Here is a 12,904-nt window from a genome sequence, read left to right on the forward strand (position 1 = left end):
ATGGCCTATTCCACCTCTACAAAATCTTTAGCATCTGCCCCTTGTCTCCACTTACACAGCCACTGTGCTACCTCCTGCCCTCATCGCTTCACATACACTACTACAGTAGCCTCCTAGTTCATCTCCCTGTCTCAAGTCTCTCCCTTTCCAAATCATTCTTCACACAGCTGCCAAAGAGATTTTCTCTTCCTCCTTTACATATCAGTTTATTGTTATATTGTCTGTCTTCACTTCCAAATATATCCAGAGACTCATCTCTAGTGTCCTCCACGTGTACACAAAATATTTTTCCTAAAGTGAAGATCCTATCATGTCACTATTTCCTCCATCTTATTCCCTTCTCCCCACATTCAATAAATCCCACTGGTTTCCAATTCTCTTGAAAATCAAATATAAACTCCTTTGTTTGGAATTTAAACCTCTTTACAATATTGCTCCTTCCTATTTTTCCAGACTTTTAACACATAATGTTCCTCAATCCACTCTGAGACCCCGGCAGACTCGACTCGTTCTTCAAAAACACCACTCCATCCTCTCTGTGCTTTTGTGTGGCCAGGTCTAGAATGCACTCCTTCCTCATCTCTGCCTCTAGGAATCTCCAGTTTCTTTCAAGATTCTTCCACCTAAGCACCACCTTTTATAAGAAACCTTCGTTGACTCCCCTAGCCTTCTTTATAATAACAACCTTGTTGTTGAGTCATTTTTAATCATGTCTGACTCTTCATGAACCATTTGGAGTTTTCTTGGCAAAGATACTAATTTGCCATCTCCTTCTCCAGTTTATTTTACAGATGATGAAATTGAGGCAAACAGGGTTAAGTGACTTTCCCGGAGTCACACAGCTAGTAAATGTCTGAGGCCAGATTTGAATTCAGGAAGATAAGACTTTCTGACTCCAGGCCAGTGCTCTATCCACTGTACCACCTAGCTTCCCCTAACTATCTTGTACTACTTTGTAAATATTTTATGTATATGTCAATATATATTATATATAACATATATGTACATAATATATATATGTGTGCATGTATATACATGTATGTAAAACATTATAGATAGATACGTGTGTATGTGTGTGTATGTGTGTATATATATATATATATATATATATATATATATATGCATACAGACACACACACTTATAATTAGACATGTGCCTCCCTTATTAGAATATAAGCTCCTTGAGGATAAAAACTGCTTTACTTTTGTCTTTGAATTTCCAGAGCTTAGTATACTGCCTGGCACATAATATATAATTGATTAACAAATGCTTGCTCATTGACTGAAAGATTAAAAAAAAGAAAAAAACCAACTATGCTTGTTATTATATACAATATTCCACACTCATAATTCCCCAATTCTGCAAATAAGAGAAGGTTGTACATTTTCTTCACCCTTCTCTGCATCCAAAAGCCTTAAGTACAATTAAAAGGTTTTCTTTTCATTTACCTTGTTGTAGTCATTGTATCAATTGCTTTCTTGGTTCTGCTGACCATTTTCCCTTGATTCATATAACCTCCTTACACACCTCTGAATTCTTCATATTTATGGTGGGTAATATTCAATTATAATTTATACGTTAATTTGTTGAGTTATTCCACAACTGATAGGGATCTCCTTTGTTTCAAGTTCTTTGCTAACCACAAAAATCTGTTGCCATCAATATTTTGGTGTACATGGGATTTCTTTCTGTCTCTGACCTCTTTGGCATATAGGTCTAGTAATGAGACCTTTGTAAAAAAAAAAAAAGTATAGTGTGCCTGCTGTTTGTCATGCATCACACTCCATCTCCCATCTCCACCCCTTTGGGTGTCCCTTATGCCCAGAATGCATTTCCTCTCACCTCTGCCTTTGGAATCCCTGATTTCCTTCGAGACTGTACTGTTCCACTTTTTATAAGAAGCCTTTCATGATCATCTCCCAGATGTTAGTATGTTCTCTCTCAAAATACCTTGTATTTATTTTGTATACAAAGGACAAAGGATGGCAAAGTAGACTGAGAGGTGGCCTCAAAGCTAGAAGACCCGGGTTCAAATTCTGCCCCAGACCCATATTGTTTATGTAACCCAGTGCACTCTCTGTTCTGGACAACTCTCTAAGATTATAACTTGCAGAACAGGTAAAGGGAGTTGCTATATTGGAAAGTTCCCTAGACAAATGAAATCATACACCCAGTTTCTGTCCTTATCCCTATATCTTTTACATGTATATGTTACCTCACTCATTAGATGATAAGCTCCTTAAGGGGAGAAACTGTTTCACTTTTGTCTTTGGATCTTCAGCACATAGCACAGTCCTGGCACACAGTAGGCACTTAATAAGTGCTTTCTGATTGCCTGTTTTCTAAGTATAATTCTAAAATTCATTCCAGAATAGATGGACCAATACACATACATTAGGTGCTTGTGTTCCCACAAACCCTCCAACATTGACTTTTTACATTTTTTCCTCTTTGCCAACTTTCTGGGTATGCAATAAAACCTCAATTATACTGATTCAAATGTCTCTTATTATTAGTGATTTGAAGTCATCTTTCATAGTTGCTAATAATTTGCAATTCTTATTTTGAGAACTGTTTGCTCATACCGTTTGCTTATTTATCTATTAGGGAACAAAGTAATATTCCTAAAGCACATGCATGGTCATGTACTTCCTTGTTTAACACTCCCCTTGTATCAGCACAATGGTATCAAAGAGCCAGCACAGTTTCATCAAGAACAGGTCCTGCCAGACTAACCTAATTTCTTTTTGGACAAAAATAAACCAGCAGGTGAGGGGAATGCTGTGGGTGTAGTTTGCCTAGTTACTAATGAAACACTGATAAAGTGTTTCATACTATTCTTGTGGCAAATATGTAGTGATATGGATTAAACAACTACACAGTCACGTGGATTCAAAACTGGTTGAAGAGCCACATTCAAAGAGAAGGAATTGTCGATGGTTCAGCATCATTGTACCAGGTCTCTGATGGAAAACCAAAGTGATCTGTGTTTGGGCTTGCGCTGTTTGATATATTTGTCAATGACTTCAATAAAGGCATAAATGGCATGCTCATCCCGTTTGCAAACAACATCAAACAGGGAGAGACAGCAAACTCGCTGGATGACAGAGCTAGAACCCAAAGCATTTTAAGAGACTAGAGCACTGAGTTAAATCTAGCAAGATGAAATTCAATGGGGATAAATGTAAAGTACCTAGGATAGTGCATTTAATAATAACTTATTAATAGTCTAATATATATAGTCTAATAATAAATGTTTATTTGACTACTGACTACAAAGTAAAGTCTTACACTTGAGTGTGAGAAGAATTCCCAAGTTCAGAAGTATGAACTAAGAGAGGCCTGGTGAGATAGCAGTTCTGAAAAAAGAAAAAGAAAAAAAAGATCTGGAGGTCTTAGGGGATCACAGCATCAATATGAGGTAGCAGTGTCATGGGGCAGTGCTATATTAAAGAGGGGCATATGTTTGGCTTTTCAATAAAGGCCTTGGTTATCTGTCCTTTTCTACATCTCCAGCCAGTCTTCTTACACATATTCAATCCAGCAATGACAACCTCTTTGCTCTTCATTGTACGAGAAGCTCTATCTCCCAACTCTGGACATCTTCATTGACTGTCCCTCCTGTGCTTGCAATTTCCTGCCTTCTAGTTTCCTTTAAGTCTCAATTAAAATCCTACCTTCTTGAAGAAGTCTTTCTCACTCTTCCTTAATATCAGTGCCTTCCCTCTAGGACTATTTCTAATATTCTCTCCCTCTCTCCCTACTTGCATGCATACATACACATACACATATGTATGTTCATATATATATACACGTATGTACTTATACATATGCATATGTATATGTTTGCATGATGCATATTTTAAAATGTTGTTTATACATAGCCATTTGCATGCTGCCTTCCCCATTAATTTGTAAGCTCCTTGAAGGCAGACAATGGTTTTTGCCTTTGTACTCCCACGGCCTTTCATATTACCTGGAACATATATACAGCTGCTTTATAAATGCTTTCTGATTGAACTTGTTGACTCAGTAGTCTCACTGTACTCTGCCCTTGTCTGGAGATCCAGGCACCACCATGGTTTAAGGAGACTGATAATGTGGCGAGTATTCAGAAAAGGGCACCCAAGATGGTAAGGGAACTTGATTCTGCATCATGAGGATCTGTTGAAAAAAACTAGATATTTTTAACCTGAAGAAGAAGAGTCTCATGGGAGACAAAGCCTTTAAAGGCTGCCACGTGGGAAGAGGAGTTAGACTTGTTCCCCTCATCCACAGAGAACAGAACCAAGAGCAATGAGTAGAAGTGAAAAATATGAAATTCAGATTTAACATCAAAAAAACTACCTTACAATTGGAGCTGTCCAAACATAGAACGTGCCACCTGCCTCAAGAGATGGTCCCTTCTCCCTCTCCATGGAGTCTATCAAGCAGAGGCTGGATGACCATTTGTTGGCTATGTTCTAGAAGGGATTCCTTTTCTATCTGAGCTAAACAAGATGGCAGCTGAGGTCTCTTCCAAATCTGACTTTCAGTGAGTATGTTTCTCATGGCTCCTACTTGCTTCTAACACCAATGACAAATTCCTAGATCTGTCATTTAAAGACCTTCGCAAGTTGACCCCAATCTACTTTTCCAGGATTATTATATATTACTGTCTTTCATATACTCTAAGTTCCAAATTGGGCTATTTGCTGTAACTGGTGGACATAATTATATTTCCTGTCTCTGCATCTTTACACAGGCTATCCTCTCTTTCTTGAGATGGATTCCCTTCTTATGTCCTCTCAACATCTCTAGCTCCCTTCAGAGCTCAGTTCAGGTAGTGTATGATACTACTTAAAGTCTTTATCTTCCCTTCCCCAACTACTTCCCCCACAACCCCACAACCACCACCACTTAAAATTACATGGAAAGAGATATATCTATATATGTGTGTGTGTGTGTGTGTGTGTATGTATATGTGTGTGTATATGTATATATGTATGTATGTATGTATGTATGTATATTTCCACTGATAGAATGTAGGCTCCTTGAGGACAAAGTCTGTTTGGTTTTGATCTTTGGATCCCCAGTACCAGAACTGGTACATAGTAGTCCTCAAAAAATACTTGCTGATTGACAAATATCTTCTAAGCATCACTTTTTGCAAGTTACATTTGGTGACACAAGGTACCATTCTCTACCCCAAAAAACCTTCAGATAAGTATTGAATGAGAAATTATGGGATGGCTTATGTTTGTAGCTTCAGGTCTAACCTCCAGTAAGATATTCATACAACATTTACTGTTAATTATGCCATTAGAGACCAAAGGTTGTTGTTGGGTGGTTGTCCTTCATTTTTGAAGAGGACCATAGCATCAGGAAAATGATGAGATGACTTGCAGTTGACTTTGATTTGAGTGAGGGAAGGCTGTACAAGGTCACCAGCCTCACTTTTTCCTCCAGAGCCATCTGGGTCCAGTGACCAGATATTCATCAGCATGACTAGAGATGACCCAGGATGCAATGGGAGACCCTGGCCCTTTTAGGCTAAGGCCTTTTCATGTACTCACTTAGAGTGAGGTAATGCCTATTCAGTGAATGGGCCTCTCTAAGGAGTGAGTCAGGGGATGGCCTCTTTATTTAGAAAAAGAACAGAAAAGAAAAAAAATCAAGCTGAGAGGAGAAGACCCAAAGAGAAACAGTTACCATTGACATTCACTTTAAGCCAGGAGGGCCCAATATACAGCCATTAAAGTGGAGCTTGGTCAGGGACCTATTGTGGCCCCATCTCTGAGCTTTGGTAAAAATGAAATGATTGTAAATCTTCCTACTAATTAGTCTGATTCTCTGGATCTTGCTATTGGTTTTGAATTTAGCCATTCTGTAGCTAGCCTAGCTTTACAATTCACAATAAAATGCTATAACTCAATAAGAAAAATGGTAAAAAAAATGACTTTTTCCCCAATAGAAACTTTTGTTGGTCTGAATATCACAAACCCAGAACCACTAACAGCATGCGCTTACACAGGTGGGACATTTTCCCCCTTGCAATCCTTTTCTCCCCACCCTAGACATATCAATAAATGATACCCACTTAAAAGCAGTAAGTGCTATCAGCCATAAGGATGCAGCCTCAGAGTTTTAACTGTCATTGGTACTTTTGATAAGTTGCTAATGGAGCCAAAAGCTCTGCTTCATAAGTAGCAGGCTCGAGACAAGAATGGAGCTCCCTTTACATTGAAGAAATCATGTCGATCCTTGAGGCAAGGAGCAGACGTTGAGCTACCCTCAGGAGAGTAGGGGCTCTTTCTTTCAGGCACGCCTGAACTCAGGAGTGCTTTCATCTATCCATTAATTTTAAACAACAACAAAACAAAACCCCAGGATTTTCCAAATCACTTGCCACCTGAGAACATAATCCAACAGTTATCTCCAAGAGCTGCCAAAGCTAAAAGAAAAATGGTGAGTGAAAAAGTTTGAGGAAAGCACATCAAACATGCTCCTAGAAAGGGAGTCCTCTCAGACCAGAAATTTGAGGGGAAAAAGGCCAACAAGAAAGAAAGGAGGTGAAATCTTAGGGGTATGCTACTTCCTCAGTGACTCTCCTACTTACTTCAGATCTTTGGGGAAGACAACCATAGATCTCCCAACTTGTCCTCAGCCTAGCTAGAAGATGGGAGGGAATGACAAGGACTAAGAATTGGATTTTTTTACTTCCAAGTTGTTTTTCTTCTGTCCTTTTCAACCTGAGCTCTGGTTTTACAATAAAGTGGAGGACATCGAGTGCGTAGGAAACTATTAAGTGTTTTCAGTACTGAAGGAGATTACACTTTTGGCTGCTGTAACCCTCACCTGGCCATCTGCTTGTAGGCCTCTTCTGCCACTGCGAAGATGTGGGGATCTATGTCCCCCATGTTTTGGCCACTGTAGGCATAGATGACATCTTGTCCATAGATTGGCAACTGCTCATAGGGGTTGATGGCAACAAGCACAATACCTGCAAACATACAAAGCAATTGGGATTAGACAGAGCCATGACACCTGGCATTAACTTTCCATGGCTTTATACAGGCATATATATCAGGGCATTTAGTCTCTCCACGGAACTCAAAATTGGGAAGTCAGTAATTGTTTTGCATGTATATGCCTTCTCAGTTACATAAGGAACTTGTTATAGGCTGAGACTTGAATTCTTATGCTTTTATGCATCCTACAACACCAGTGCCCCCATTTCTTATGCCCTAGTGCCTAGCATCATGTTGCAAACTTAAGAGGTGTTACCTAAGCTTATTTTTATTGATTAAGCCAGGAGACCCGATGAGGGTATCAGGCCTGGTGACTTTTGGGGGGATAATCCTGAAATAGAAGATGAAAGGAGAAATGTCAGCTCAGCTACCAAGACAGGAGAAAAAACTAGTCTCTTTCTTCATATCATGAAAGTTTATCTCAGAATGTTAGAGGACCCAGAAGCTAAAAGCAAGAAAGGTGAGCGTATACAGGCAAGGGTGACCATCCAAAATCATATGTCAATCACATTCTTTGGAACATTCTTCCTCCTTGCAGTTATTGGTAGTGAGGGGGCTTGAACGTTGATAACCACAGATGTCTCCAAGTAACTTGCTTACCAAAGTCTTCCCTTAGACCCTAATGTCATCTTGTCTGACTAAAGAACACAACACAGGAGAACTGTTGACAGAGGTTTTCAGCCTTTGAGAGACAGACAGGTATCAATTTACCTCAAATGTTCCACTGGTATAAAAATTATAACTTAATTCAGAAATATTACAGTATTAGGACATAGCACACCATTTAAATAAAGTTTAAACAGAAAGGCCCTTTCGGTTTCAACCCTTGATTAATGAAAAAAATTGATGAAAAAATTGTAATGTTCAAGTCCACTCTCCTAATGTAAAAAGATAGATAAAGTACTAAACAGAACTACTTCTTCAATGAATGGGGACCTCGTAGTGTCCCAGACTCCTAATTGTGAAACTGGGTGATTACTACACGGGGCTATGAGTAGAAGAAACATAAGATACTGAATTACAAGTGTAGTGACTCCAGGACAAACCCTCAAAGTTGCTTTATTTTAAATTATTATGAAAACCCTGACATCAGTTCATTCTGTTTTAATTTTCTTCTTTTTCATCTTTTATAGGGTTGGAAGAAGAGATGACTGACCAGGGGATTTAACAGGTATGTAAAAAGTCTGAGGGAGGTAACTCCTTCTACCAGTGAGGGCAGCACCTGCTCTTTAACTTAGTCTTAGAGAGATCCCTGCATCACCAAGAAGTTAATTGACTTGCCCAGGATAACACACTACATCTCAGGTCTTCCCTGACCCCAAGGTTTGTTCTGTACTCACTATACCATGCTCCTTCTCTACCTGTGTAATATGGAGGGGGAAATGGACAATAAAAGTGCTTAATAGAACGTACTGTATAGTACTGGTTTTATTGTATTTGAAATAAGACTTCATCAGTTTTCAGTCAGCTTCGGGAAAACCTTATTTCACCATTTGGAAAATGCTATTTCTCAAACATTAGAAATGCCAGGCTATGTAGATCTAATTACAGCCTCTCCATAGGAAAAACGTCCTAATTTATTAGCTGTCATTGCAGACCAAAGTGAAAAAAATTGGAAAGGGGCGAAAGTCTCAAGAAGCTCAGGCATAACTTGTGATGTTAGGTAAGAGGAAGATTCTGAAGCAACAGTCAAGAATCCTCAGTCCATTCCCTTGAAACTTAATAATCACCTATAGCAATACCCTATTCTTCAGCCTCAGATACTTAATAGCTGTGTGACCCTGGGCAAGTCACTTCACCCTGTTTGCCTCAGTTTCCCCCTGTGTAAAATGAAAAGGAAATGACAAACCACTCCAGTGTCTTTGCCTAGAAATGGAGTCATGAAGAGGCAGACATGATTGAAATGACTCAACAACCACACTCACTCTTCACCTCTATTTCTCAAAAGCTCTAGCTTCCTTCAGAGCTCAGATCAAGGGCCACCTCCTATAGAAAGCCTATACTGATCCTCCGCAGATAATTCATGTTAAATTTTCTATGGATACTTTGTTTTCTCTACCACCTTAATAAAAAAGCTTCTTGAGGGCAGGAGCTGTTTCTTTTGCTTTCTCTCTTTTTTGTCTTCATATTGCCTTTATCACATAAGATATCTCCTATATTAAACAGTATCTGGCATATAGTGATAGTAATAACAACATTAACTAGCATTTATGCATTTACATAGCACTTTATACATTTACATGGCACTTTAACGTTCGCAATATGTTTTACACATGTTACTTCATTTTATCCTCACAACAAGCCTGAAAGGGAGGTGCTAGCTATCATCAACCCCGTTTTACAGATGAGGAAACTGAGGCAAGTGAGGTTGAGTGATTTGGCAAGGGTCATACAGTTATTAAATGTCTGAAACCAGATATGAATGCAGGCATCCCTGCTTGCAGGTCCAGCACTCACTCTATCCACTGTGCTACCTGACCGCCTTTAGACACTTTAGTAAACATTTGTTGAACTGAATCAGGAATGAGAACCATTTGACTCTAGATTCATTACATTATTGTACTTAGCACAATGGATGCTTGTCATCTTCTATAATGCTTACTGATGTTAAGCTCCTTGAGGGCCCAGATTGCATCCTGCTCCTATTTTTCCCAATGCCTAACACAGTTTTTATGCCCAGTATGCATTTAATGAATATGAATGAAAAATCTTCATTAAAATAAGGATGGGGGGGGGAAGAAGAGAGGAATCTATAATCCAGAATGGGGTGGATTAAGGAACTGAAAAGAAAGTCAATCCCTCCTACTCTTTCTCATGCGGTATCCAGCACTGGAATCCTTTTTGTATTGGGTTATTTGTCTGGTGGCTTCACTGAGGGCCACTGGGAATGGTCACTGCCATCTTTTGGGGTCTTCTTCTGCCTCTACTCCCCCATTAAAAACAAGCCCAACTCTATTAGAAGTGTGATCAATTGTTAGAGTAGGAGAAAAACACAGTTATGCAGATGCCTGCAATGTCCTCGCTCTCCTTGCAATTTCAAGTGCTGGACCTGAGCAAATCCCTTCGTGGGATTTGGTTCAGTGTGGACCTGTTTCCTCCTTTGTTGAGCAATTATAATGACAATCATTCCCCAGGGATGCAGGGAAGGTTAATTGAGTAATGTGCACTGATTGCAAAACATTCAAGGGTTTCTGATGAGGGACCCTCATCAAACGCAGCAGCAAAATTAGTATTCCTGCCAAATTGGAGTTTAACAGCTCTCATTTTAATGATACAAAGCAGTCACAAACACAAGTGCATGCACATCATCCAAATAACAGCACCCCACTTACCACAGTAGGTGTAGATATGGTTTGACTCCAAGAAACGGACTTTTAAATTATGCAAAACTGCAGGTTCATGAAGATAACTAAGAGCTGTTAGGTCATTTTCTCCCACCAGGATATCTGGGTTTCGTAAGAAGGGGAGCTGGTTGGTACTGAGATCAACTGGGTATTCTCGGATCTAAAGAAATACAAGTCATAGACGCAGAAAAAGCAGTTAATTAATTTGCCTAGAAGGCACTAGGCACAGCATGATGCCCTGTTAAGTTATCTAACTCAGCGACTTGACCTTCATACGATTACAAGTGATCACAATGACCAACAGCAACATATTTCAAGGAACCAGAGGCAGGGAGCATAACATCTGTCCTGCCATAAGAGACCAGCCCAAGCGAAGCCTTCAAATGCTGACAGAGAGCTTGTAGAAAAGCCGCATGGGTACCACTGATGATTACAACTCAGGAAGCACGACATTCATTTAAGAAGTGCCCTGGGACAGAAAGAGCAGGCAAGCAGGATAGGTTTGAGAGCTACTGCTTGAATTTCTTAAACACTTAAAAAGAAAAGTATGCTGTATGTGAGAGAAATCTTCAACTTCACACATGACTTGCTTTTCAATTCTACTAGAAATATGGGAAAGTCCATTTTATTTGTTTATTGTTGTTAGTTTCAGAAAAATACATTAAAATAGACATATAAACATATTAAAAATATACATGTACTGTAGGCTGCTTTTTCCCTTTATTTAAAAACATGTCCTCTCTGGGACATAGCCTCTGCTATTTTATAGATAAGATAGTCAACCCTCTCCATTTTATAGATAAGAAAGCTGAGGCATCCAGGTGCCTGGTTCCAGGGTCAGTGTCAGAGGTACTGATACATAAGAAGATGTATGAGTTGACTCACATAACAGAATCTGTAGTATATACTTGATACTTTGAACATTTGTTTGTGTTTTTTTTGACCACCCTCTCTCATTCTGGATACTCTCTTCTCTAGGTTTCTGAGACACTAATCTTACCTGGTTCTTCATTTATCTGTCCGACCACTCCTTCTCTACCTCTTTTGTTTATTCATCAGCCACGTTACATCCTCTAACTGTGTGTGACCTCCAAAGTTCTGTGCTGGGCCCTCCTTTCATCATCCCCCTTTAAATTTCTTCTCTTGGTAACCTCATCAGCTCCTAAGGTTTGAATTATGATCTCTACGAAGATGACTCTCAGATCTATATAAACAGTTATAATTTCTACACTGAAAATTCCAGTCTCACATCATTAATTGGCTATTGAAACTTGATGTCCTGGAGATATCTCAAGCTCTACATGACCAAAACCAACCTCTATCTTCCCCCCAAAACAGAACCCTCTTGAAAACCTCACTATTTCTGTCAAGGGCAACACCATCCTTCCAGTCTCCATCTTTCCAACCTTCCAGTCTCTCTGCATTGGAATCCTGACATTATTCTTGACTCCTCACTCTCCTACACCTATACATCCAATTACAGTAGTTGATAAATCTTGTCGTTTTTAAACCCCACAACCTCTCTCAAGTCAGACCCCGTATCTTCTCTCACCTTAGTTCAAAACCACATCAACTCTTGTCTAGATGATGACAAAAATCTCTAATTGGCCTCCCTCCCTCAAGTCAATCAAGTACATTTTCCACACTGCCACCAAAGTGATTTTCCTTGAACACAAAGCTGACCACGTAACTCCCCTACTCAATCAACTCCATCTATCCCTGTTGCCTTTGGGATAAAATAAAAAAAATCTTCTATTTAGCGTTTGAAGTCCTATACAATGTAGTCCCAGCCTCACTGGACAATACACCCTCTCGCACACTCTTCTAGCCAGCAAAAATGACCTTCTCTTTGTTTTCTCACACAACATTCCACTCTGCCGTTACACGATATAGTCTCTCCTTGCCTCTATTTTATAGTCCCTTTCTTTCTTCAAGTCTCATCTAAAGCACCAACTTCTCTACATATGAAACCTTCCCTTTTCACCCAAATTCTAGTGTCCTGCCTCTCAAACTACCTTGAATTAAACTTGTATTTATTTGTACACACACACACACACACACACACACACACACACACAGACATATATACTTGTCTTTCCTGGTAGAATGTAAGATCTATGCAAACAGGGATTGTTTCATTCTCTCTATATATATATACATATATATACATACATATATATACATACATATATACATACACACACACACACACACACACACACACACCTCTGGTGCTTTGCACAATGACTGACATGTAGATGGTGCTTAATAAATACTTGTTTATTTTTGGTTGAATAGAAAAATGCATGATTCCTCTATCCTACTTCCAAATCCCATCCCTTTTACCCAATGCATAGATTTACTCTGGAGTGAACCATGGGAAATCTAAATGGCTTCCCCCTAATTGAGTAGTACTTAATCTTTTTTGTACCCTGGACCTCTTTGGCAGATTAGTGAAGTCTACAGAGTCCTTCTCATAATAATGGATTGTGGCCTGTATTCATAATTGAAGGAAATGTCAAATGTTAGTTAGATGTTAGTGAAAATAA

At 39.2% G+C, this 12,904-nt stretch overlaps 1 protein-coding gene across 1 annotated transcript in view; it reads right to left on the reverse strand.

Moving 5' to 3' along the window:
• Positions 1 to 12,904, reverse strand: part of MYO5B (myosin VB) — a 549,419-nt gene that overhangs the window by 330,409 nt on the left and 206,106 nt on the right. The window contains exons 3-4 of the mRNA XM_036756694.1: positions 10,344 to 10,515; positions 6,839 to 6,983 (exon numbers count right to left, since the gene is read on the reverse strand). Of these exons, the coding sequence (XP_036612589.1) occupies positions 6,839 to 6,983; positions 10,344 to 10,515 (317 nt within the window). The remainder of the gene's footprint in view (positions 1 to 6,838; positions 6,984 to 10,343; positions 10,516 to 12,904) is intronic.

This window comes from Trichosurus vulpecula, chromosome 1 (genome assembly GCF_011100635.1).
Source record: "Trichosurus vulpecula isolate mTriVul1 chromosome 1, mTriVul1.pri, whole genome shotgun sequence".
NCBI lineage: Eukaryota > Metazoa > Chordata > Mammalia > Diprotodontia > Phalangeridae > Trichosurus > Trichosurus vulpecula.